The sequence below is a fragment of the Cervus canadensis genome, chromosome 6 (genome assembly GCF_019320065.1).
Source record: "Cervus canadensis isolate Bull #8, Minnesota chromosome 6, ASM1932006v1, whole genome shotgun sequence".
Lineage (NCBI taxonomy): Eukaryota > Metazoa > Chordata > Mammalia > Artiodactyla > Cervidae > Cervus > Cervus canadensis.
Window position 1 is genome coordinate 18669378 of NC_057391.1, and position 27948 is coordinate 18697325.

Consider the following 27948-nt stretch of genomic DNA (forward strand, 5'->3'; position numbering starts at 1 on the left):
CCCAGAAATGTTTTGATAGCTCACATACGATCACAGAGGAAACCAGTGTTTGAACTCAGCCTGAAGTTCACATCCCCTGATCAATAGTCTAGCCCTCCTACTCAGACATACTAGCATTTTAAAATATAGCCTGCACCACTTTCTGGGTAATGATTATCCTGTGTGTGTATTCACATGTACCAGTTGTCTTCATAGCTCTGTAGTCAAGGAGCAGAAATATGTCCTTGTTATACTGATGCTCAGGCCCTTCAAAATAAGTATACCCAATGTTGGACAGTTGTGAAAATAGACATAAAGATTCTTTTAAAAAGTAAAGCAAAAGTAATCAATTAGCCTTAATCTATTAAGAAGACAGCCATGTCTGCTTTTTACTTAATAGATATATAGTAAATGCTGGTAAAGAATCCACCTGCAATGCAGGAGACCTGGGTTCGATCCCTGGGTTGGGAAGATCCCCTGGAGAAGGGACCGGCTACCCACTCCAGTATTCTGGCCTGGAGAATTCCATGGACTGTATAGTTCTGGGATCACAAAAAGTCAGACACAACTGAGCGATTTTAACTTTCACTTTAGTAAATATTATCCACTGTTACTATTATTATTATTTAATATCTTTATAATAGAATTATCTAGGTTTTTAAAAAATGACATATCTTAAGATGCATGTATGACATTCATAGACATAATCAGAAGTAATTATAGTTGTTAAAGACTTAATGTCTAATTACAAATTTCTCACATAAGTAATTCATTCTTCATAGGAATACAGTTTCTATTTTTAAAATGCATAATGTTCTATGTTACAAAAAAGTAATTCACAAGTATTTAATCCTAATTAAAAAGCAGTATGTTACAGTTAACTTAGCATTTTACTCTTTATCATTATTTTCATCCTATTATAAAAAAATCTTAAACTTATGTTGTATTATATCAATAGCAATAATGATAGTTGACATTCATATGGTACTTGATAGTTTAACAAAAACTTTTATATAGGGGGGCTTCTAATCTGTTATAATGATAGATATTAGAAATAATTTTAAGAAAGTGCCTTGAATTCACAAATTCAGACTTTCACTATGGTGACATACTATTGCATGCCAGATATTCCACCAAGCAAAGGTATAAGTTTGCATACATTGCAGACATGTCTTTCTATAAGGATTGAAATCTTAATTGTTGATGATAATGTTTCCTTTTCTAGTCAGTTAAGTCAGTACCTTGTCATTAAAACTGAGTCAATATGTTCATAGGTAAATAATATTCAGTATATGAATCATATAATTGTACTTGTGTTTTTCTCTCCAGAAAGAACATGTCCTTGAGATCTGAACTAATGTTCATCAGTTGAATCATAAAATTTTGTTTTTTTCTTCCTCAGAAGGAACATAATCTTCAAATTTTGGGTCTGGTGAAATCAGATGAAGGGTTCTATCAATGCATTGCTGAAAATGATGTTGGAAATGCACAAGCTGGAGCCCAGCTGATAATCCTTGAACATGGTAAGAGGGACTGAAATAGTAAGATGAGAGAGATTGACTGTGTGTGAGGAGCTCATACCTATCACAGGACCTATCACTCCAGGATACCTAGTGATTATTAAACTGTTTATAAAGGCTAATATATGGCATAACTAAGAGAGAAAAAATAGCCATCTAAATTATCTCTGTTGTTTTAAGTGACTGAGAAAATTTTGGATAATGTTGAAAAGAAATTGGTATTAAGAAAAGAAAAACTGAACATTTATAGTCTTACACAAATAAATGGATACTCTTCAGATTTAATCTTATTTAATCTTACAAATGTATTTCTAATCTTTAAAGTAGAAAAACTTTAATGTTTATTTTGCAGTGAATTTTTCTTTAATTTTTCCAAAGTAAAAATTAACTTGCCTTTTCTGATTTTCACACACCCAAAAAATACTTATTAAGAATTCAGACAACATTGAGAAGTAAAAAGGGGAGAAAAAACTCATTTTGTATCAGTCAGGGTCAGTTCTAGGGAAACCGCAAAGTAATTTCACTTAAAACCAAATTAAACAATTGAATATTGTTTAGTAAAAATCTGTTAACTGTAACAGGGGATTGAAGTACCAAGGAATTGGCTAGTAAGAAGTAAAAAGAATTCTAATGAATATAGAAGAATGGCAGACATGAGGAGCAGCCACTGGAGAGGATGTGGCTATGGTTTAATGGGTGATGGAGAAGTCGCCAGGCTGCCATCCCACAGAAGCTTGCTAAAAACAAGGCTACACCAGCAGAGTTGGGGTACTGACGGAAGCTACTCACCAGCACTCTGTACTGATAAGGTTTTAACACGTGTCAGGTGGCAAAAGGAGAAATACGTAAAGGGCTCAGCTTCATTTTTGCAGAGCAGGCAGTAAAGTATGAATGTGGAGCTTAAATAGTAAATTGATTACAGGCACATGCTTTAATCCCTGCCATCTAGGAGTACTGGGTATAGGCATGCATAGATGTGTATACGGTTTTATAACCTGTTTTCTTGCAACAGCATGCTGTGGACATGTTTCCATATCATTGAATATAGATCTGCATAAACATTTTTCATTGTTGAATAGTATATATGCACTTTGTTTTATATAAATGACTCCCTATTGGTTAATATTTAAATTGTTTCCCGTTTTTTTACTATGATGAAAGAGTCTGTGCTGAACTTCCTTATATGATTATTTTCTCATACTAAATTATTAGAAGTTGAATTGTGAAATTGATGTGGATAACTTTTATGTGAAAAACTTTTATGTGAAACTTTTATGTGAAATTGATAAGGATAACTGTTGGGTATACTATTTGTTTTAGCAGGAGAAGTATTTTTCATTTTGTGCATTTCTCAAGAATGCATAAGGAAGAGCTGCTTTAGACATCTGATTTGATGTCTTAGTCAAATTTAAGTTCAGGTCCATTGTGGTCAGGGAAGCTCATTGGCAAAGATGGCATCTACTCTGGTTTTCCACTAAAATAGCATATAGATTTTTATATACTGTTTTGAGATTGGGATGACAGAGGATGAGATGGTTGGATGGCATCACCAACTTGATAAGACATGAGTTTGAGCAAGCTCCAGGAGTTGGTGATGAACAGGGAAGCCTGGCATGCTGCAGCCGGTGGGGTTGCAAAGAGTCAGACATGACTGAGCAACTGAACTGAACTGACCTGTGTTTTATCCTTTTTGAAACAAGCTTTCAAAAACAGACGTTTTGTGAGCTAGTGGAAATTCTTAGTGACCTTGTCAGGTATGCATTAAGGATGCATGGATTCCAAGAAGAAGAGTAAATGTCTTATTATTTTTGCTATTTTAATTTGCAAGATAAATATTTCTGTGGAAAATTAAAAGAGATTATAGCAATTTATAAAATCTTATCTCTGCCTTTCTGAAGTTTTTGACATTGTAAGGGATGTGAGAGATGTGCATGACTTGAATACCCAGTCCATAATAAGTGTTATTTTTCTAATTCAAATCAGGCAGCATATAGTTTAGGAGAGAGGAATTCTGTGTGAACAGGGAAGTTTTTCATGCAATGTGTTCCCTTTGTGGGGCTCCCTAGTGGCTCAGACGGAAGTAAAGCGTCTGCCCTCAATGCGGGAGACCTGGGTTCATGATAGGACCAGATGTTAAAAAGAGGACCTGGCTCACTATAGGAACAGAATAGTTAGAGTATCTGTTCCTATAGAAAGGTGGCCTATAAAGGCAGGACAGGATCAGATTAATCATGGCCTTGGTTATAAACAATCAAAGCAATTCTGTAGTAAGGGAGTCTAATGACAAAGTCAGATTTAATTAGAAGACAGTGGCTGAAGAAATATTGTTATAAAACCATGAAGAAATAATAAGTACTTGTACTAGAGAAATAGAAAGAATCCTAATAAAGAGATGATAGTATCTAATTCAGACTTTATCAACTGATTGGATATAAAACATTATTATAGAGGAATCAAATATACTTCTAAGGTTTTATTTGGGTGACTGAAAAAATGATGCCTTTACAAAAATAGAAGAAGAAATTTAATTGAGGTGGAAGGAAACTTCTACTCAAGCTGTAAAGAACATACTTAGAACATACTACCCTCACCTATGATCAAAAGCTGGATCATGTACAAAACCATAATTTCTATGAGCCCATCAGGGAGCTGAGCTTGCGAAACAACCAAGTAACCTAAATTGCAAAGAATTAGACAACCTTCCTCTCCCAAAGAATGGGTCATGAGTTGTTTCACCTTTGGGAGAACACGAGAGAAAGAGATGGCTGCCACAGAAATGCATAAGAAGAAATTAAAATTTTAACAGAATTTTGAAGACTAAGTATGGACTAGTTTGGAATCACTGGGGGCCTCAGATAAAAGGGGAGTTCACACTTGCTTGCAAATATATTTCCCTGGGGCTCCAGAGGATGTTCAGTGTTAAGACAGGGGACAAGGTAGAGACTCGAAAAAAAGTCATTTTGGTGGAGTAAAGGTGAAGGAGGTGATCTTTAGATGCTGGGAGACAGGCACAAAGCCCCTCCCATTTACTCAGACTCCCTTAAGCCTCCAACCAGTAGGGGAGGGGCAGAAAAACTTATTTCATAAATTACTGGAAGGACGTTAGAAGCAAGGCTACTCTGCTTCTTGGGGGAGGATCCTCTGGTCCCTAGGACACAGGCAGAGACCCACTGCTGCTGGGAAAGGGTAGAAGAGAAAACCCTTTACCTCTGAAAGAAGTGCATAAAACTGCTTTGGGCCCTGTGATCCTACGCCAGTAGCTAGGAGACGTCTTTACTACTGGAGGAAGAATAGGGAACTACCACTAAAGACCGACACAAATACAGAGCGGATTCTGGCTGCCGTAGAAAGAAGAGGCACCAGGCCTGCCTGTTACTGAGGCTGTATTGTGTGCTCAGTTGCTGAGTTGTGTCTGACTCTCTTCAACCCCATGGACTGTGGCCCACCAGGCTCCTCTGTCCATGGGATTCTCCAGGCAAGAATGCTGGAGTGGGTTGCTGTGCCCTCCTCCAGGGGATCTTCCCAACCCAGGGATTGAACCCACGTCTTCTGCTTGGCAGGTGGATTCTTTACCATTTTGCCACCCGGGAAGCACCCATATTATACTTGATCTTAGCCAGAATTGTATTAGGACAACTGAAAATCCCACCTTCTCCAACCATGACCTTATCACCAAGTAACAGATATATTTAATGGTCAGAAGCTCATTCTTATTTCTGCCTTAAACCACCACTATTTTCTATGGACTTACACCTCAATGTCTTATTTTATCTACTTAAAGATAGGATTTATCCCCTTACTGGTTTTTCCTTCTTACCAACTCCAGTTACTTAAGTTATTTCTAATAGAACCTGCATCTATCCTGCTGATTTTTAAAACACTTCTCTCTAATCTCAAGCTTATGTATATCATTTAAAAATATGATAGTCTAATCTGAAAGAGACACGTGCACCCCAATGTTCATCGCAGCACTGTTTATAATAGCCAGGACATGGAAGCAACCTAGATGCCCATCAGCAGATGAATGGATAAGGAAGCTGTGGTACATATACACCATGGAATATTACTCAGCCATTAAAAAGAATTCATTTGAACCAGTCCTAATGAGATGGATGAAGCTGGAGCCCATTATACAGAGTGAAGTAAGCCAGAAAGATAAAGAACATTACAGCATACTAACACATATATATGGAATTTAGAAAGGTGATAACGATAACCCTACATGCAAAACAGAAAAAGAGACACAGGAAAAAAAAAGAAAAAAAAAATATTGAAATGCACTTAATTTACGATGCTGTATTAATTTAACTGTACAGCAAAGTGACTCAGTTTTACACATATATTCTTTATATTCTTCTTCATTATAGTTTATCTCAGAATGTTAAATATAGTTTCTTGTTTATAGGACCTTGTTTATTGACCCTATAAATACTAGTTTGCATCTGCTAATCCCAAACTCCCAATACTGCCTAACCCCACCACCTTCTCCTTCAGCAACCACAGGTCTGTTCTCTACGTCCGTCTGTTTCTGTTTCATAGATATGCTTATTTGTACCATATTTTAGATTCCACCTATATGTATCATCTGAGCTAAATTCACCCATTCCAGTCCATCTTAGTCTGCTGATTCCTAGAATATCGATGTTCACTCTTGCCATCTCCTGTGTGACCACTTCCAATTTGCCTTGATTCATGGACCTAACATTCTAGGTTCCTATGCAATATTGCTCTTTATAGCATCAAACCTTGCTTCTTTCACCAGTCCAATCCACAACTGGGTGTGGTTTTTGCTTTGGCTCCATCCCTTCATTCTTTCTGGAGCTATGTCTCCACTGATCGCCAGTAGCATATTGTGCACCTACCAACCTGGGGAGTTCATCTGTCAGTGTCCTATTTTTTACCTTTTCATGCTGTTCATGAAGTTCTCAAGGCAAGAATACTGAAGTGATTTGACATTCCCTTCTCCAGTGGACCACATTCTGTCAGAAAAAAAAAAAAAAAAAAAATATGATAGTCTAAAAGAATCTGGGAAAGGGAACTTATATAGAAAAAATAACACTTCACAATTTTTGAATGTATGAAAAAGTGAAATATAAAATCAGTGTAGGTTGAAGGGATCATACATTATATGGAATAAACAATTTGTTAGTGATTTGGAAAGAATTAAACTATACATTTACCTTATATCAATGAAATAGAGTTAAAATTTAAATTAAATCCATAAAAATGTTGAAAGATGATAGAAGAGTCTCACCATTTACAGTACACCAGGATTTGTTAATTCGTTCACCAGTTAATAAGCATTTAGATTATTTCCAATCGATCACAGTTTAACTTATAAAAAAATGAAAGAATACAGATGAAAAATTTGGTGTCTCAGGATATAAAAATTTAAATGTTTTATATGTAAAGTATGAGAAATACTTCAACTAAAGAGGACAAGCTAGGGAAGAATATAAGAATTACAGAAATTTGGCTGGATGATATCACCGACTCAATGGACATGAGTTTGGGTAAACTCCAGGAGTTGGTGATGGACAGGGAGGCCTGGCGTGCTGCGCTTCGTGGGGTTGCAAAGTCCAACATGACTGAGCGACTGAACTGAACTGAACTGAGTGTTGTGAATGTAACAGGAATGCATGCAAATGGATATGGTAAAGTGACTAGCATAAGCATATAATTCACAATATGGCAAAGATAAAGATAGTTTCTAAACATGAGAAATGTTTCACCTCACTTAAAGATATAAAATTAAATCACTTTTGGTGAGATGCCATTTTTACCTAATAAAGATTTTATATATTTTAATGAACATTCACTATAATGTTCAATATTATGACTGGTTAGGGTGATTACGTTTATGTCTTTCACCCTCAGTGAAAATGTAAATTGTTACATCATTTACTAAGTCCATTTGGACAATTATCTTAAAAATTACTGACTCAACCCATTTACTGTTGTTTTAGGATTTTTCCCTAAGGAAGGATTTTTTTTTTTTTTTAGTATGAAATTAGTTTTTATTTTGACCTCAAAATAAACACTTAACATTTTTCCAAAACTCAAGATGAATACTTAGAAACAAGGGTAGAAGATTATTTTTTTCCTTCCCTGGGGAAACCAGTAAGGCAGACGTTCTAACGTGGCTTGCAAGGCTCTTTCATTGGGCTAATCTAGACAGTTAAGACCCGGAATCAGAGATTCGGACAAAAACTATTAATATCAGCACTGGTAATTAAAAGAGAAAAAGGTAGGGATACAGAGAGAAGAGTTAGGAAATGACTAGGATATCCCAAAGTAGATGAAATAGTTAAAATAAGTATAGTACAAACTTATGATGGAAAAGTTATTTGGCCATTAAAAACCATGTCTTTGAACAGTCTTTACTGATACCAGGAAAATATTGGTCAAGTGGTAAAGTATAAAATAATATATATCAAATAATCCAAATTTAGTTTAAAAGATTAATATGTTACACATTTAGACATTCCCACACCAAAATGTTAACAGTGGTTATCTTTGAGTAGTGATATTTTCTCAGTTTCCTAAAATAGCTCTATATTATTTTTATAATTAGTAAGGTTTTTGTTTTTGTTTTTTTACTTAATAGCAAAGCCATCTTTCAGTCAGTGTTGCAGTTTAGAAAAGATACCAAATACGTAATTTTGAGAACTTTACCAAAAACATCATGGATAGCAGTTAAGAGTTGCAAATAACACCCTTCACAAGAGAGCTGGGCTGTGTGGCAGGAAGTAAACAGAGCAAATTCTGATAAACCTCATTGATATTGATTTAGTGGAACAAGGGCCAGAGACTCAAGTAGCCTGTAGGAGAAGGGTAGAGTCTGACCCACTTGGAACTTTTCCCTTTGTGTTCATAGCATTGTGAATCTCCATGAGCAAATACAGCATTTCCCAAATCTATTTGGCCATGGAGTTTTTTTTATTTTTATTTTTCAGTAGACCCATTAATATCTTAAAAGGTGCAATTTGGGAATCATCGATGTAGAGGTATTGAAAGAAGGATGGACAATATTAAAGTTGCAAATAGTGGCCCACAGGCAATATCCAGCCAGCCTCCTGGTTTTGTGTATAAAGTTTTACTGGACACAGCCACAGACATTTGTTCACAGATTGTCTCTGTCCAGTCTGTGAAAAATTTTGACTGTATAATGCAGAAGTGAGTAGTTAGACTGAGACCATATGTCCCACAAAGCCTAAAACATTAACTCTCTGGCCCTTTATAAAAAAAAAAATTTTGCCAGGCACTCACTCTGATACGTATCTTTTAGCCCTGATTGTGAGGGTCAGTGAAAGTCTGTGTCACTTAAAACTTTTTAAACTTAAAGAAGTTTGGGCAGGTGGGGAAAAGCAGAAGAGGGGCAGGAGATTGAGGACAAAACGACAAGAGAAAAAAGTCAGACTTGGTATGTGGATAACTAGAAGATGCACAATGGTGACTAACTCCAAGGAGGACCTGTGATGGAGATCTACCAACTACAGAGAGTCTGTTAGCCCATCTTCATTGCTACCTCTGAGACACTTCAGCACTAGAAACACCACGGAGTAAGTTATGGAAAGTAGAAGGAAACTTGTGATGGTGCTTATCTTCCCATACCTTGTTGAAAAGTAATGTAAAAGTATTTGAGGGTCTTTGACATAAAGTCTTATTTTTGTAAAAGGAATTTTCTGATTCTTCTTGGAAGTGTGTAGCTGTAAATCCTGACCATCAAGCTGTTGGCTAGTGCTTGGATGAAGGAAGGTACTTTCACGCACCCACAGTTTGACTGTGACATGATTGGATAGCATGATTTTTAAGTAAATCATCACCTATGAACATTAAATGAAATTTCATAATTATAGTTAAAATATATGAAACATCTGTGCAACAACACTAGGAAATGGCTTCTAATCAAATTGGGAAGTATTATTTGAGAATGAGTATGTCTCAAACATACTTCCTTTCCACCCCTGCAGCTTTATTGAGACATAAGTGAAATTGCTCAGTTGTGTCCGACTCTTTGCAACCCCATGGACTGTACTCTACCAGGATCCTCAGTCCATGGGATTTTCCAGGCAAGAATACTGGAGTGGGTTGCCATTTCCTTCTCCAATTGAGACATAATTGAAGTATAAAACATTGTGTAAGTTTACGGTGAACACTGAGTGTACAATGTGATGATTTGATGCATATATATATATATATATTGCAAAATGTTTACCACAGTAAGGTCAGTTAACACATCCTTTTGTTGTTATGGTGCAAGCATTAAAGTTCAATATTCACAGAAACTTTCAAGTATCCACTACAGAATTGTTAACTATAGCCACCATGTTGTACATTACATCCCTAGAACTTAGAACTCTTAAACTAGAAGTCTATACTCTTGGACATCTCCCCATTTCTTCCATCCCTCAACCCCTGGCAACCACCATACTATTCTCTTGTTTCTCTGAGTTTCATGTCAAACATACTTCCTTAATATTAAACATTTAATGTGTAATTTTTAATGTTTACACATGCATTTTTGAAACAGTAATTCTTGATTTTAGAAGATTGTGACTTTAAAACTATTTAACACGGCAGTATTATTTGCTGCTAGTTCAAATTATGTCATTTTATGCTAATATACTTTATGTTTTATAATCATGTTTGAATTATTTTTTAAGTATTAGCATATAAATTATTACAAGTATGAGTAGTAAGAAATAAGGTAAAATGTGTTTTTGTCTGTTAAATTTTTATTACCCTTTCTTCCTGTCAGTTGGAATTTAAAAATAGATTCCAAAACTATCATGTAAGGCTAAAATGTAAAAACACAAATGTAATTTTTCTCTGTACATTCATTCATGTCAAGTCTGATAATTGGCAGTTTTTTAGTTCCAGTAAGGGTAGGTGGGTTGATGAAAAGGGAGTAATGTGAACTTGTTTTTAGTAAAGGAAATTCATACTTTACCAACTCATTAAATGACTTCTAGGATATTATGGCCATGGTAGATAAGGATACATAGCGAATTTTACTTTTTTTTTAACAGAAGCATTTGTAAAAAATTCCATTTTGTATCTGAGGTAAATATTGAATAGTAGAAGGTCTGGAATAAGTGACTAATGACCTGGCATGATTAAAAGTTGGCTAGATAGCAGGAAATTGTTAGTCATTAGTGGAATATTTTAAATCTGATGCACTAGAATGTATAATAGTTGGTGTTGATTTTAATTAAAAGATTAATTCCAGTTAGTTTTTTGCGTTTTTGTGCTAGTAATTATGGGCTTCCCTAGGGCTCAGTGGTAAAGATTCTGCCTGCCAATGCAGGAGACATGGATTTGATCCATGGGTCAGGAAAATCCCCTGGAGAAGGAAATGGCAACCTACTCCAGTATTAGTGGCCTGGAAAATCCCATGGACAGAGGAGCCTGGAGGGCTACCATCCATGGGATCACAAAAGAGTTGGACACAACTTAGTGACTAAACAACAGCAACAACTAGTAATTATAACTTTAAGAAAACTCTAAACTCAAGATAGCTGTGTTGAAATTTGACTTCTTAACATGAATTCCATGTCTAGGAGCTTTCGAATATTGAAAATGCATCTAATCTCTATCCCTGGGTTCTGGTTCTTATCTGGCATTAACTTGCTGAGTGATTGGATCAGGTACTGAAATTCTGTGATTTTTTTTTTCATTTATTTTTATTAGTTGGAGGCTAATTACTTTACAGTATTGTAGTGGTTTTTGTCATACACTGACATGAATCAGCCATGGATTTACATGTATTCCCCATCCCGATCCCCCCTCCCACCTCCCTCTCCACCTGATTCCTCTGGGTCTTCCCAGTGCACCAGGCCCGAGCACTTGTCTCATGCATCCTACCTGGGCTGGTGATTTGTTTCACCCTAGATAATATACATGTTTCAATGCTGTTCTCTCAAAACATCCCACCCTCGCCTTCTCCCACAGAGTCCAAAAGTCTATTCTGTACATCTGTATCTCTTTCTCTGTTTTGCATAGAGGGTTATCGTTACCATCTTTTTAAATTCCATATATATGTGTTAGTATACTGTATTGGTCTTTATCTTTCTGGCTTACTTCACTCTGTATAATGGGCTCCAGTTTCATCCATCTCATTAGAACTGATTCAAATGAATTCTTTTTAATGGCTGAGTAATATTCCATGGTGTATATGTATCATAGCTTCCTTATCCATTTGTCTGCTGATGGGCATCTAGGTTGCTTCCATGTCCTGGCTATTATAAATAGTGCTGTGATTTTTAAATTTTATATATAATTAAGGAATTAAATGATCTGAGGTCCTGCATCACTCAGATAATCTGTTAAATGTAGTTTTAGAAACAGATGCATTAAATATAAGGTGCTTTTCAGGACACCCTTTCTGTCTAGGTATTAAAATAAATAGATACATTATTTGCAGAAAGATTAAGGCATTCCCAGTTAATAATTTTATGTTACCTGCTACAGTGTGTATAATGAAACAAACCTGGTGCTCAAAATCTGAAGTATTGGCTTTATGTCTCAGCCCTACTAAGATGAGGTAATCTCTATGAGTATCAGTTTTCTTATCTTTATAGATAAGAAATAATAATATGAATAATAATCAATAGTATAAACAATAATCTTTGCACAGTACACATCTGAGGGGAAAAATGGAACGATATATGTAAAGTATTTTGTAAATTGTAAGTATTCTAAGGTAGTAGTAATTTGAAAGAGTATGCAAAGGCAAACTACTGAGTGGGAATTCAGTTGTCATTAAAGCAAAGGCTAACTTCATGAAGCAAATTTTGAGGATTTTTTTTTAAGAGACAACAAAAATCCATTCAATATTCAGTTATATCATTAAAATTTGTAAAATAGGAGAAAAGATCTGTGTGACCAGATTGCAAGGTATTTGAAATAAAACTAAGCTTGGCATGAAAGTAGATGAACATAATACATTCATGGTCAAAACTTAGAATGCATGATTGACTGAAATAAAAATAAATGGACTTTTAATCCTTCCCCAGTCTCACTTTCTAGAGATAGCCCTTGTTAACAGACATTGTATATGTGTTTATTCATTCAGTAAATATTTGTTGGACAGAATTCTGTATGTGATATAAAATTCTATATGCATTGCACTACGTGGTGGGGATTAAATAATCAACAAGCAGATATGGTTCTTTGCCCTCATAGTGCTTCCGTTGTATTAACGGAGACAGACCTTACGCAAATAAATAAACAAAATTAATTAATTAATTCTTGTGTGTACTTAAGGAAAATAAAAAGAATGCTCTGATTAAGAGTTATTGAGGGCGTATTGAGAGTTACTTTAAATAGGATAGACAAAAAAAATAAAAATAAAAATAAATAGGATAGACAGAGAGGCCTTTCTGATGGGCTGTGGAAGTTGGGACCTGAGCATTACAGTAATGTTCTCCCTATATATATATGTATATATGTGTGTATTTGCAGATATGAAATCATTTTTTGTGATTTTACCAAATAGCATTTTATGTACATGTCAGTGCTTAAAGGTTTACCTTTTTTTGTTTTAACTTCTCTATTCTCATCAGACTTGAGTATGAGAAGGCTAGTGTTTTGCATTCTTGATGACAATATAAATTTTTTTGAAATGTAATTTAATAATAATTTAGAATTCACACACCCTTTCATCATATAATCCTCTTTATAATTTGTCTTGGGGAAATAGTTACTAAATATTTAAAGATATTTGTGTTAGACTAGCATAAATCTGGAAACAATCCAATCATGCAGCCGATAAGAAGGCTGATTACTAATAAATACATGAAGATAATGTAATACCAGATACCTGTTAATATATAAGGTAAATAAGGTAGATATGGGGAAATACTCGAGTTATATTACCAATAAGGCAAGTTGCAGAAAAGATCTGTGGAAATAGTAGGAGAGAAGGCTTTGGATTTATGCATGCTTGTCTGTGTGGTGGCAGTGGTTTAGTTGCTAAGTCAGGTGTGACTCTTACAACCCTGTGGACAGTGGCCTGCCAGGCTCCTCGGTCTGTGGGATTTCCCAGGCAAGTAAACTGCAGTGGGTTGCCATTTCCTTCTCCAAGTGATCTTCCCGGCCCAGGAACTGAACCCACATCTCCTGCATGCAGCGGGATTCTTTACTGCTGAGCCACCAGGGAAGCCCCAACAGATAGGTAACGGTGGTGGTGTAAGAAAGTCTTAAAAATCTACACAAGAATCTGTTGACTGTGATTATATATGAGGAGTAGGACTGGAAAAATCTAAAGATGAGGAGAGAACAAACAGTGTACTATTGTAAGTTTTTGAAAAGCCAAGTAAAAACTATTAGAAATTAAGCTTGGAATATTGCAATCAGGTCTATACATAGTGATTTTGACTCTTTTTAAGTCAAAAAAAGTGCTTAGTGTTCAGGGTAGTTTAAAACTTTCTTGAGTTTTTATTTCTTGAAAGAAAATGCTTTGTGAGAAAAATATAGGTTTTTAACAGTTATTTGGCAACTACCTCCAAATAGCTTATCTTCTTATCTCCAAATATAACATCTTCTGTTACAGCATTTTTCCATTGGAAGGTGAATCATGTCATATATATACTAAGACAGTCAGTGTAATTCATTAAAATGTCGAAAGCAATTTTGTTTTGGTAAGCCAGATATTTTATTGAATACACATACTGTGTAAATCGAAATTCATAGTTACTAACCCTACTTTGTAGGCCATCAGAAAAAGAATGTACACTCACAGAGAGTTAAGCGGGGATGGACCTTGGAGACCTGGATATCTAGTCTAGCTGAGCTGGAGTCTTAGTAGTGACTCACGTTGTATCACAGAGCTGGCTGGCATCAAAGTTAGAACTGATAACTAGGTTTTCAGTTTCAAAATTCACTTTTATCTCTTAAGAAAGCTTGATGTTTTAAGACACGGGTCATTTATATTCTTTTAATTTCAAGTTTGTCTTTTAAATCTGCAGTCTACTGCGGTTACACTTATTGACAAGGTTGGTCAAGTTTATCATTTTGCAAGGATGACCATGAATCTGATTTGCCAGAGACATTCTAGTTTATGTCTGTTGTCCCAGCATAATTTTCAGAAGTGCCTTTTGCTCACTCTCAAAGTTATCTGAGTGTGGACGGCATGTTCTATAGTCACTCCAATGTTTCTAGTGTATTGAATCTAAAAGGTTCTAAACAGTTACTAGGGTAGAGGTTTTTTATTATGAATGTAAAGAATTGCAGTACAAGCTATGCTAAATGCCAAAGTGCTACTGTAATTCTGAATGGGTATAAGTGCTATCTACTGGATTTGACAAACAAGGAAGGCTTCTTGGAGAATATGGCATTTAAACTTAGCATAGAAGGATGAATGGAATTTTAAATTGGCCACGTTACACAAAGGGAAAAAAAGGATGACGTTTCAGGTGTATTAAGTAAGAAGGCTCAAACTGCATTTGAACAGTAGAAAGCAGCATAGTTTAGCATTCTCAGAAATACAAGATTGTACATCGTGGAAGGTGTGTATAAACCAGACTAATAACAAGTTAAAAGGTTGGAATTTTTTGAGTACCTATTATACCCTAGCAATTTTCAAAAGTACATGATGAAACAGTAGCACTTTAGGAGGATTGGTGTATTAGAAATACGTTGAATGAGTTTAGAGAAGAAAATAATGGTACCCGTGATACTGATTAGGAGAATTTTCTACCAGATCAGATATCATGTTTGAGACTCTCAACTACGTGCTGACAGTGAAAAGAGAAATTCTTTTTATCCCTCAATGGCTCATATATGGGAAATGTTTATTAAATGACAGGTAGATATTTCTACAAGGAAAATAGGATAAGATTTGTGATATTTTTTTTAAAAAATATTTTTTAAAATATATTTAACATAAGGGAGCTGAAAAGATTGAAGTTTTACACTGAAAACAGGTAGAGAGATTCTCTGTATAAAACCAAGGTTATGCTCTTAGTTTACTTAGGTTAGGAAGTTTGTCAGCATTTCTGGTAAGTTGTTCTAGACTCTTTGCTACCCTATGGACTGCAGCCTGCCAGGCTCCTCTGTCCATGGGATTCTCCAGGCAAGAGTACTGGAGTGGATTGGGTGGCCATGCCCTCCTTCAGGGGAGCTTCCTAACCTAGGGATCCAGCCAGTATCTCCTGCTTCTCCTGGATTGCAGATGGATTCGTTACCCACTGAGCCACCTGGGAAGCCCTCAGATAGCTCTGGGGAGGTAGAAATAGAATTAAAGTATGATTAGTTTGTTTAACATTTAAACAAACATGACATTTCATCTGTGTCAAAAGTCATGAATTTAAGACTAGGACTTGTGAGGTCCAGGTAATAACTTAGTGCCTTAATTATAATTTTTGCCATTTAACAGTTAAATAGAAGTTTTGCAGGTGACCTTTCTGGACACAAAAGTGGATTTAGAGATTATCAGAGAGTAGATTTGAATTTGAATTGATGCTATTATTTTGTTTTAAAGAAAGAATCTATTATGCAGTGCTAAAACACCAGAAGGAAGATAGTATGTTTGAATATCTTTTAATTGGTAGCTATATTTAAAAGATGCTAAATTATACAATAATGTCATAGTTGGCAGAAAATCATTTGGGTCTAAAAGACATCACTGACAATCTGGCTGCTTGATTTCATATAATTTCAGTGCTGGATCAGAGTGTATTTCATTTCAGATTTTAGTGTTGTTGAGAATATCTCCCTGTTGACACATCCGTAAGAGAGAATTAGACGTAAAAAGTATAGTATAATTTGATATGCATTTTGAGAAATGTTTTTCTATAATATTAGCATTTTAAATGTTACTACTGCCTCATAACTACTATAATGTCCTAATATTTTAGCTGTATGCATATTTTTTAAAAAACCACAGTCTTTATTCACCACCAGCATTACTCTCTGAGGTTCCTCTTACAGTTATACCACAAGTGATAGAAAGAATGTGAAAGACATTTTAGCTGGCTTCTAGTTTGATGACAATTTTCTCCTAATATTTAGAGCTCCTCTTCAGTTTACACTCCTTTACAAATTTTAGTAGTTGTAGTTTCTTGACAGTTTCTTGTAGTTTCTTGTTAAAGATCTGGATAAGGTACTTCTTGCACTCTGTTACATTTCATACAATCTGAGGAAATAAAAACTGTCAAGAGTTTGGACTTACGAATCTTTAAAAATGCTGTGCTGTCTTGGGAAATTGTGATTAGACGTTAATGTAAATCATTAAGCACACTGGAACAAAGTCAGTTTTTCCTTTTTATTTAGTCAAAATGGGTAATGAACAGAAATACCTTACACGTTTTGTCTTCCCTTTCCTCTTGGGTTTTGGAATCTTATTTAGGAGACAGCATTTTGATTTAGGATGAAAGGAGAGAAGGCTATCTTTTTTCTGGGCTCACTGCTGTGATTGGTGCGTCATTAGCGACTGGCACACCTCTTTTAATGAGTGCTTTTGATGTCAGGAAAATGTCAGATGATTTCCTTAAAATTGAAAAATCTCTCCCTCACACAAGAATGGGAGGAGTGTTTAGTGTTCATTTTGTTTTATAACTTCCTTCAATTGTTTATATACGTCCTTTGTTTCAACCAGCGGTTCACTGCTGGGGCTGCTTAACAAAAGATACACCTACTAAAACGTCCAGTAGCGCGCCTTCCTCTGGTGTCAGGTTAGTTCTGCTCCGCCTTTGGGACTTAGTCCCTCAGAGGAGGAGCTTTGAAGTCTGTGGAAGCACTCACATGCAGCTCTGTTCCCTTTCTTTGAAACTGAACACTCAAAATAAGTAGCCTTAACCAGCCATTTTTTTGAGTACATGTTCACATTTGCATTGTCCCCCTAACCAGTCTCTGCAGGTATTTGGATAGTTTTTAATTATTTCCTTTTGGAGTATGTTATTCTTCTGTCACACCAGAAAGACCAGTACTGAATTAATAGGACTTCATTTGGGCTTCAACTGTTGGGAGCTCCTTTTAGGGTTTTCTATTCTGCTCCCTCCACCTTCCCTGTATAGCAATTATATTACATCTACTGTTCCCTTACTGTTAGCAGATGACTGAATTTCTCAATTCACTGGAATTTGAGATTCCTTTTGTGATTTAATTCATGGTTAGTTTTTTGGTGACAGTTCTATGGGTGTTACGTTTACTGGATGTTATGGTTTATAAATATTAGATTAAATCTTTGAAGTATGTTTGTAAAATTCTTTACAGCTTCATCTAATTTTTGTCTACTAAATCTGCCAATTTCTAAGAAAGATGTGATTATAGATTTGTTCAACTCTAGTGTTTCTATTATTGCATTATATATTTAGGAACTATGTTGTTAATATATTAGGAATCCTGACTTAGCTTCCTGATGTATTACTATGTTTCATGCAATGTCAGACACCATGGGTTATAAGATGCATCCAGGCTTCAGAGATATTAAAATGTAAAAAAAAAAGTGCATCTTAGAATTTAAAAAGCAGGGTATTTATTTTATCAGCAGGAAACGTTCATTTTGCCCAAATTCTTATTAACTTCAATTATGTTCTGTCCACTGTTGACTTTACTATGCCTGCTTTCTTTTTAACAGCATTGCCTGATATCTGTATTTTCTAGTCTTTCATTTTCATACTTTTGTTCGTATTTATTTTATAGTGAAGTGAAGTGAAATTCGCTCAGTCGTATCCGACTCTTTGCAACCCCATGGAATTCTCTAGGCCAGAATGCTGGAGTCAGTAGCCTTTCCCTTCTCCAGGGGATCTTCCCAACCCAGGGATCAAACCCAGGTCTCCTGCATTGCAGGTGGATTCTTTATCAGCTGAGCCCCAAGGGAAGCCCTCCCCCCCTTTTATTTTATTTTATGGTTATTGACTGTAGACCTAGCTTTACACTTACTGTCTTTATGTTCTTGTAAGTCTTGCCAGCCCACCTTAATTTGTTTCTATTTATCAAATAGTTATCTTGAAATTTGATATACATATCCACCCATATTTTCTCCCAGCAGCACTTAGGGTTAATTATGATCTCTCCCGCCTCACCAGATAATTACAAAACTTCACCATGCTTTCACTGCTTTCTTGGTCACATATGGTACCTTCCCCCCAAATACATTCCTTGGATTACAATTTCTGCTTTCCTGGAATTGTTGTTTTTAATTTATTTTGCTGTGTCATCATACATTTTTTAGAAAGGATGTGTGAGAAATTTTCAAGACTACATATTTGAAAATACATTATTTGCTCTCTTTTAAGGTTTCATTGTCTTTTGGCATACTGTTGAAAATCTTTTTCTTTTTCATCTTAAATAATAGTCACTTGTTTTATTCTCTATAAGCTTCTGGAATTTTTATCCTTATCCTTTGAATTCTGCAGTTTCGTAATGTGGATTTCTTCCTCCACTCCCAATTCATACTATCCAGTGTTGAGTGACCCCTTTAAAACAGACATCTGTTTAGGTTCAGAAAATTTTTATAACTTTATGTATTTGACATTTATTGCTTTTGCTGTTTATTCTGTTAAGTCCTCTTAAACTTTCGCTTTTCATGCCACTTCCTGTCCTTAAGTGGTTTTTTCCCTGGCAAAATCCTTAGAATTATTTTCCAGCCCACTAATTTTATCTTTGAGTCCAGTTTGATTTTCTGCCTACATCTTAGTAAGCTTTTTATTTTAGATATTAGTTTTAGATTTATAGAAAAGTTATGAAGATAATGTAAGGAGTTGCCCTATATCCCATGCAGCTTCCCCTATTGTTAATGTCTTACCTTAGTAAGATTCAGTTGTCACAAGTAATTGAACAACACTGATACTTTTTCTTATTAACTAAAGATGATACTTTATTCGTAGTTGCTTAATTTTTATCTAATGTCCTTTTTCTGTCCCAGTGTCTGTCCAGAATACCACATTACATTCAGTCAGCATATCTCATTAGACTTCTCTTGGCTGTGACAGTTCCTCAGCCTTTAGTTGTTCTTGATAACAAGTTTTGAGGAGCACTGGTCGAGTATCTTGTAGAATGTCCTTCAGTTAGGATTTGTCTATTATTTTTCTTGTGATTATACTGGGAATATGTGTTTTTGGGAGGAGGATCGAAGAAGTAAATTTCCATTCTCATCACATCATGTCAAGGTATATCCTACCAACATGACTGGTCCCTGGGTGTTGACCCTGATCACCTGCGGAGGTAGTGTTTGTCGGGAGTGTCACTGTGAAGTGACGCCTTTTCCCCTTTTCCATACTGGACATTTTGGAAGGAAGTCACGGTGCACAGCCTACACTCAAGGAGTAGTGAGCTATGCTCCATCTCCTCATAGGCAGGGCACATAAACTCTTTGCAGTTCTTCTGCATGGAAGATTTGTCTATTCTCCCCTACTTATTTATTTAATTTGCTAATATTTTTTCAAGGATTTTTGCATTTGTGTTCATGAGGTACACTGGCCTAGAGTTTTCTGGCAGTATCTGTGTGGTGTTGATATTAGGATAATGCTTACTCTATAGAATGGCTTAGGAAGTTTTCTGTTTCGATTTTCTCAAAGAAACTGTAGAGAATTGGTATTGTTTATCCTTTGACTGGCTGGTAGAATTCACCAGTGAAATCATCTGAGGCTTATGCTTTCTTTATAGAAGCTTTTTAATTGTTGACTTAGTTTCTTTAATAGATACAGGGCTTTTGAGGTTATCTGTTTCTTATTGTGTGTGTCTTCATAATTTATATTTTTCAAGAAATTTATTTCATTAAGTTATCAAATTATGTGGGCATAGAGTTTGAAGTACAGACAACCTTTACAGTGGTGCAAAAGCAATACACATTCAGTAGTAACTGTACTTCGAATTGTGAATGTTGGTACGTCACGCAATATCCTTATGGTACTGGGCAGCAGCAAGCCAGAGCTCCCAGTCAGTCATGCAGCCACAAGGGTAGACAGCCAGTAATGTTTACAAGCATTCTGCTGTCCATATAGCCATTCTGGTTCTCAGTTTTACTATTGTTGTCGTCGTTGCTGTTCAGCTGCTGAGTCCTGTCCGACCCTTTACGACCCCATGATGCATGTGATTTCTTCCCTGCTAAACTGAAAGGTCACTGTGAGAAGGATTTGTGCCTTCTATCATTTTTGTCATTTATCTGTATGATTCCCAGCATTGCCTAACATATACCATTTTGGTAAGTATTATTAATAAATAATTTATGTTTATTCTGCTTCACTTGTGTCTTTAATTTATAAGTGGATCCTTCTAAATCAACTTCTGCATCATGTTGACTTATAAATATTTGTGTGGATTTTATTTAAATATGAGTAGAGGTCTTGAGCATATCTGTTTTAATCCTGCTGTTGGGATTAGTATTTATGAATATTTGGGAAATAACAAATAGTTTTAGAATTAATTAGAGGCTCCTCATTATATTGGTATGGATAAAGGTACCTGAATTTGCATAAATATTTCAAGGAGATGGAAGATATTTGGAAGTTATTTGCATGTGAAATAGCATTTTGATTTCTGCGTCTAGAAGTTAAATAGCATGAATCATAATATGGAAGATGATTCATAGATCAAAAATAGGCATCAAATAAATCATTGTTCTGTCACAGTAAACCTAGAAGGAGAATAGTATGTATATGTCAAGTCTTAAAATCCATGTTACAATTTCACAAAGCAGTTTGATTTTATAAAGTATCTTTTTAATAGTATGTAACAGTCAGATTTGTGCCATTTCAAACAAGTAATATGTTAAGCGTGGAATCCTTGAGATTTATTGGAAAGGCCGTTTTTTTCTGTTTCAGAAAATTATAGAATTTTAGAGTTACAAATTTTACCTATACAGTTATTGTATTTACAGTCAGTCACCCTTAGTATTTTCCAGTGATAGGGCATTCTTTCTCATAAGACATCTATCCCATTCTACTGTTGAATAGAACTTTATGGTTTAAGAAATTCTTCCTTGCTTTAAACTAAAATCTGCTTCTATTTTCTAAAGCTTCTATGTTACCTGTACTTTGAACCTATGTTACTTGTGACTTCTGGCATTCTGGCCAATGCAGAAGTTAAGCAGTTATAAAAATAAGTTTTTTTTTAACAGTAACTTCCAAGTTGGGCATCCCGCAGAATGGGATAGGGCATAGGTGGTAGGGCTATAGCTGTTCTTTATACGAGTCTCCTGAAAGCAGATGTTTATAAGTCAGACTGTGACATTGCTAAGCCTAAGCCATCACCATTGTGTAGCATTACTCCTCCGCTTTAGTTTTCTTTAATTCAGTATCATTCCATTTTAAATTTGGAAATAGTGATGAATCCTCTTAGTTTGAGAAAGCAAAAAGACATCTTTTTCTTACGCGTCTCACTAATGAGCTTCCATGAAATATGCCTACTCTGTTGAGAGATACCATTGGGAAAACAACCAGTGTACAGCCTTGAACTCATTGTAACTGCCACATGTTTTTCATTGGCTCCTTTATATGACATATTACTCTCAAGAGCAAATAATTTGCAGCTCTTTTCACATTGTGTAAGTGTTTTTATTTTTAATGAAATGTTGTGATTAATAGCCTTAGTGTAATTGCTGTTTCCCCATTGAGTGTAAATGCCTCATATGAATGTCTTTAATCTGAAGGAACAGTTGTTTTATTGGACTCTTGTTGTTTTTCTGTGCTTCTCAAGATTTTTTGATTGCTTTGTTTGAGATATCTACAGTGAGGGAAAATGAACCTCACCATTTGAATTGTGAAGTAGGACCCAGTAGAGAAATTTTAACGGTGAACACTGAGATACTTGAACATTCATGTATACATTTTTATGGGAATTTCAGAATGGGACAAGCACTTATGGCAGTTTTGATTGGCTTTCCAACAGCAGTTATAAAAATAACTCATCTCTTTGGCCCACTGGTTTCATGGTGACATTACCTTATAGATAGTATCTGAAATGACAGGATGATTTCACTAAGTCATTTTATTTTATTTTTTTTGGCAAACCAGACTTAAAGTTTTTATTTATTCAATCACTGAACAAATATTTATTGAATGTGTAGTAGACATTAGTTCCTGCAAAGGAAACAAATGAATACAACAATTAATGTAAAAGTACATAAATGTTTCTTATAATGGTAAGAGCGTAGAAATATTTTTAATACAATGTTTTTTATTATAGTGGTACTTATTTGAAAGAGATAATTATTATAAAAACTTCAAAGTACTTGGAAGTTATACTTCTGGCCGTGCCAGAGTAGCTAGTACTGGACTGGCTTTCCTCATGTAAGCAGCTAGAAAATTGGACTAATTATATGAAATAAATGTTTCTAGACATCTGAAAATATGCAGGACAATAATCCCTAAGAGATGACACCCAGCTTTCTTCCTGGAAGCACTTTCCAGGCTGGAGTACGGGGTTAGGAAAGGGGAGCAGAGAGCTTAGCAGTCTCAGAGAGCTAAGGAGACCGAGATCAGAGTTTAGGGCTAGAATGACAGTGGACTTTGTGGGGCAGGCTGCTAGAGAAAAGAGAGATGTGCAAAGAAGCTCAGGAAAGCTGTACAGGGTCCCCCTTGAGTCTCTTACTAAACACTAAGCTGCACAAAATGGACCAAATTCTCCATGGTCCAGGCAAAGAACGCCCGCTGAGGAAAGAATAGTTACTAGGAATAAAACTACCATATGACCCCAGCAATCCCACTACTAAGCACATACCCTGAGAAAACCATAATTGAAAAAGATACATGTACCCTGATGTTCATTGCAGCACTATTTATAGTAGCCAGGATGTGGAGACAAGCTAGATGTCCACTCACAGGTGAATGGATAAAGAAATTGTGGTGCATATAAACAATGGAATGTTACTCAGCCATAAAAAAGAACACATTTGAATCAGCTGTAGTGAGGTGGATGAACTAGAGCCTGTTATACAGAGTGAAGTAAGTCAGAAAGAGAAAAATATCATATATTAATGCATGTATATGGAATCCAGAAAACAGTACTGATGAGTCTATTTGCAGGACCAGGAGTAGAGACTCAGACATAGAGAACAGACTTTGGACACAGTGGGGGCAGGAGAGAGTAAGATGAATTGAGAGAGTCGCATTGAAATATATACTTTACCATATGTAACGTAAATAGCTAGTGGGAAGTTGCTGTATGACACAGGGAGCTCCACCTGGTGCTCTGTGACAGCCTAGAGGGGTGGGACGGGGTAAGAGGTGAAAGGGAGGTTCAAGAGGGAGGGAACATGTGTATACCTGAGGCTGATTCATCTTGATGTATGTTGAAACTAACAAAACTTTGTAAAGCAATTACCCTCCAATTAAAAATAATAAATTTAAAAAAAAAAGAGCTACTGGAAAGCTGAAAAATTACTAGAGTATACACAGAGGTGACATTCACATTCTATTCAACCAGAGTAGAGAGAGACCCCATAAAACATTCCAGGCACTCAGCAGATACTATAAAAAGGCTGTATTTTAAGAATAGGGCAAATACAGCTCTAAATTCAAGGCCACTGTAGAACCATACTAAAAGCTTAGAACACACCTTGATAGGAACAAGTTGGGTTAACTGCCTGCCAGAACAAAATTCAACACTCCACTTAAGAAAATGACAAAATTTAAACAAGCAGCAGGTAGCATACACAATGTCTGACATATAATCAAAATTAGTAGACATGCCAAAAAGAAAATGTGAACCACAATTTGGAGAAAAGTCAATTGTTAGAAAACAAACCCAGAAATGGAAAACATGTTGAAATTAGCAGACAAGGAATTTAAAGCAGCTATTATAAATGTATTCAGAGATATAAAGGAAAACATGAACATAGGGAACAAATGGTAGTTCAGTAAAGAAATGGAAATATATAAAAGAACTAAATGAAAATTCTGTGGAAAAATATGACATCTGCAATAACCTTGGAGGAGCAGAAGTTTGCCAGAATTAAGGAAAAGCAATGATGCTTACAAGTATAAGTTTATCTTTTCGACTGTCTTGTTGAACTATGCCTAAAGGCTGACATAAGTTAATACCAATATAATCACTATTAATGTAACTCTACACAGATTTCAACCTGCCAATTCAGGAGACACAGGTCTGATCCCTAGATTGGGAAGATCCTGTTTTCCATTAAACTTTTTGTGCAAATATCCTTTTTTCATCGCTTCTCGGCCTTTTGGCTAAGATCAAGTGTAGTATCTGTTCTTATCAGTTTAATATCCTTTTTTCATTCATGTTTTGAGGGTAAGTTTTTTAACTGCTGAGCTTTAGTATAGAATAGTTAGGTAGCCATGTGTTTTGTGACTGTTGCTGAGAACTCGCCAGGTAGCAGTATTTATTAGTCCTCTGCTTCAGTTTATCCAGAGAACCATCTGGATAAATCTTCAGATCTTCTCTTCACATCTTCACTTCGATCTCCTGCACAGTGATATTAAGCCTGCCTGCTTGCCAACCTACTGGAACTTGTTGAGCCAGGGAGATAGGCAGTTCCAAACTTTTTAGTATGTGGTCGTAATCCTTCTGATGGTCTCCTGTGAGCCCAGAGTCTCTTTGATTTGGTTTCTCCTGAATGTAAAGCTTCATTTTTATGGGTGAGTTGGAGATTTTATAGCTCCTAAGGCCTCTGCCCCCTACAACACCACTGTCTTCTGAAGTGCTGCCAGTTCCTCAAGGTCAGTTGGTTTGAGTCTTATCAGTCTGTCCCTCTGGAGGCACTTAGATTGACTTTGCTCCATTAATTAATTTACTTCTCTCTCTGTTTTTGGTTTTTTGGTGTTTTTTGTTTTTTTTTTTTCCATATATTTTGGGTTGGGATTGCACATATCTCTGAGTTTTATCCAAAGTGGAGTTTGTGTGTCTGTTTCTTGTCCTGTTTGTTGTTGTTGTTTTTTAATAAAGTGGTAGACCCAAAAATATATTCATTCAACTCTCTGTCCTGAAACTGAAGCCAAAATAACCATCTTCTGTCAACTTTTCAAATTTACAAACCTTGGCTCAGCATTTTCACTCTTAGGAATTTATCTTACAGAAATGTTTATACACGTGCACAAAGATATGTGTACAGGAAAGTTTACAGAAACATTATCTATAGGAGCCTTAAATAATTGACCAACTAAATGCAAACAACATAAAGAAATGAATAAAATTGTGATATATTTGTATTATAGAGTAATATGCAGCAATTGAGAATAATGAGACCTGTTTATTATACTGATGGGAAGCTCTTAAAGACATATTATAACATAGGGCAGTTTGGAAAGTAACATGGTTGGTATAATTTCATTCTCATACTTTTGTGTAAGTGTATTATGAAAAGGAAAATTTTTGGAAGAACATGGACCAAAATAATGGTGGTATTTTGGAGATAATGCAAAGTGAAACTTTGATTCTTAAGATACTTTGTATATTTATGTATTATATAAGTAACTTTTATAACAAGCTTATTCATTTTTATTTTTAAATAAAAATATGAAATAGATTATCTACTGAAGTAGTTGAACCATGACTGGAGGTTTTCAGACAGGGGCTCTTGTAAAGGCTTTCTCTGCTCAACAGTGTCTCAGGTATCACTTGGGTATCATTTAGTTCAGGATTGCCCAAACGAGATCACTGTTTGGGGAAAAGGGATTTCATGATCAAATAAGAATAAGAAATGCTAGGTTAACAAACTGAACAGGTTTCTTCCCTACAAAATTGCTGAATCTTTGACATGTGATAAGCATGACCAATCTTCACAATCTTTCAAATATGATTATTTTCTTTTTCTATGGCGTACTTGTTGACACTCCCCCAAAGAAATGTTTCTGGAACTGTACTTTCGTTCACATTGCTGTTATGTTTGGAGCAGTAAGCACCATGTAAATCTGACTCAGTTCTGAACACTGAATTCTGAATAATGCTGCGAATATTCCTGGGAAATACAAATTAAGTCATTCCTTTACATATGGAAATGCAGGGCTGGCAAAACAGACATTTTCCCCAATACTTTCTTAACTTTGGAAGGAGGTTCAGAAGATTTTTAAAGAAGCTCTAAACGTAACCTATTTTCAGAGAAAGATTATGAAAAAGGAACAAATTTTTAAAACATTTTGAAAATTACAAAATGAAATTTCCAAAGAAAACTTAAACGTGCCTGCTGCTGATAGTTTGCTTGACTGGTATAAGTTGGTGTCAGATTAAAATAACTGCATCCACTTAACTGAGAGCGACATGCCCAGCACTGAATTTAATGATCTCTACCTAGAAACAGTTTTAAGTGCATAAATCTATAGGTAAAGCTCATAATTACAATCTACTAAAAGTGATACTTTGTCAAGGTCTAGTGTATCATTAAACTGGAGCCAACAACCATAGTGGAACTTGGGTTTTCTTCCTCTTAATATGGTGTATTACACTGATTTCTGGATATTAAACTAGTCTGCAATTCCTGTGATAAATTCTACTTGATCATGATTTATAATCCTCTTACTATGTTCCCAAAAATGGATTGCTAATATTTTGTATCTATGATGATGAGGGATGTTGCTCTGTAGTTTCCTTTTCATGTGGTATCTTGTCTGGCTTTTATATCAGAGTAATACTAGCTTCACAGAATGAGTTGAAAGTGCTTCTATTTCTGAAAGAATCGTGAAGGATTAGTACCAAGTCTTCTTTTAAATATATGATAGCATTCACCAGCAAAATCATCTGGACTTGGGCTTTTCTATGTGGGAAGATTATTATTTACTAATTAAATTTATCTATTTGCTACATAATTCTATCCAGATTTTGTGTTTCCTCTTGAGTAGCTTTGGTAATTACTGTCTTCCTGGGAACTTTTTTACTTCCTTTAAGTTGTCTAATTTATTGACATAAATTTGTTCATAATCTCTCTCTCTAGTCCCTCAGTCGTGTCCGACTCTGTGACCCCATGGACAATATGTAGCCCACTAGGCACCTCTGCCTATAGAATTCTCCAGGCGAGAATACAGGAGTGGGGAGCCGTTCCCTTCTCCAGGGGGTCTTCCCGACCCAGGAATTGAACCCGGGTCTCCTGCATTGCAGGCAGATTCTTTACTATCTGAGCCACCAGGGAAGCCACATACTCCCTTGTGATTTTTATTACCTGTATGGTTGGTAGCATTATTCCCTCTTTGATTTTTTTATTTTGGTAACTTCCATCACACAAGACAGATGGGTCATGGTGAAGAGTTCTGACAATACATGGTCTGCTGGAGAAGAGAATGGCAAACTGCTTCAGCATTCTTGCCTTGAGAACCTCATCAACAGTGCAAAAGGGCAGAAAGATACGACACTGAAAGATGAACCACCACCCCCCACCCCGGGTTGGTAGGTGTCCAGTGTGCTACTAGAGAAGAGCAGAGAAATAGTTCCAGAAGGAATGAAGAGGCTTGGCGTCCATGGCGCTGCCCAGTTATGGATGTGTCTGGTGGTAAAATTAAAGTACAATGCTGTAAAGAAAAATATTACGTAGTAAATCTATTGCTGATTCATG

General features: G+C 35.7%; 1 protein-coding gene and 1 pseudogene across 4 annotated transcripts in view; both read left to right on the forward strand.

Moving 5' to 3' along the window:
• Positions 1–27948, forward strand: part of NEO1 (neogenin 1) — a 218571-nt gene that overhangs the window by 121493 nt on the left and 69130 nt on the right. For all 4 annotated transcript variants that reach the window (XM_043471016.1, XM_043471017.1, XM_043471014.1 and 1 more), the window contains exon 7: positions 1382–1502. In XM_043471016.1, coding sequence (XP_043326951.1) covers positions 1382–1502 — 121 coding nt within the window. The remainder of the gene's footprint in view (positions 1–1381; positions 1503–27948) is intronic.
• LOC122444487 lies at positions 24615–24724 on the forward strand (annotated as a pseudogene).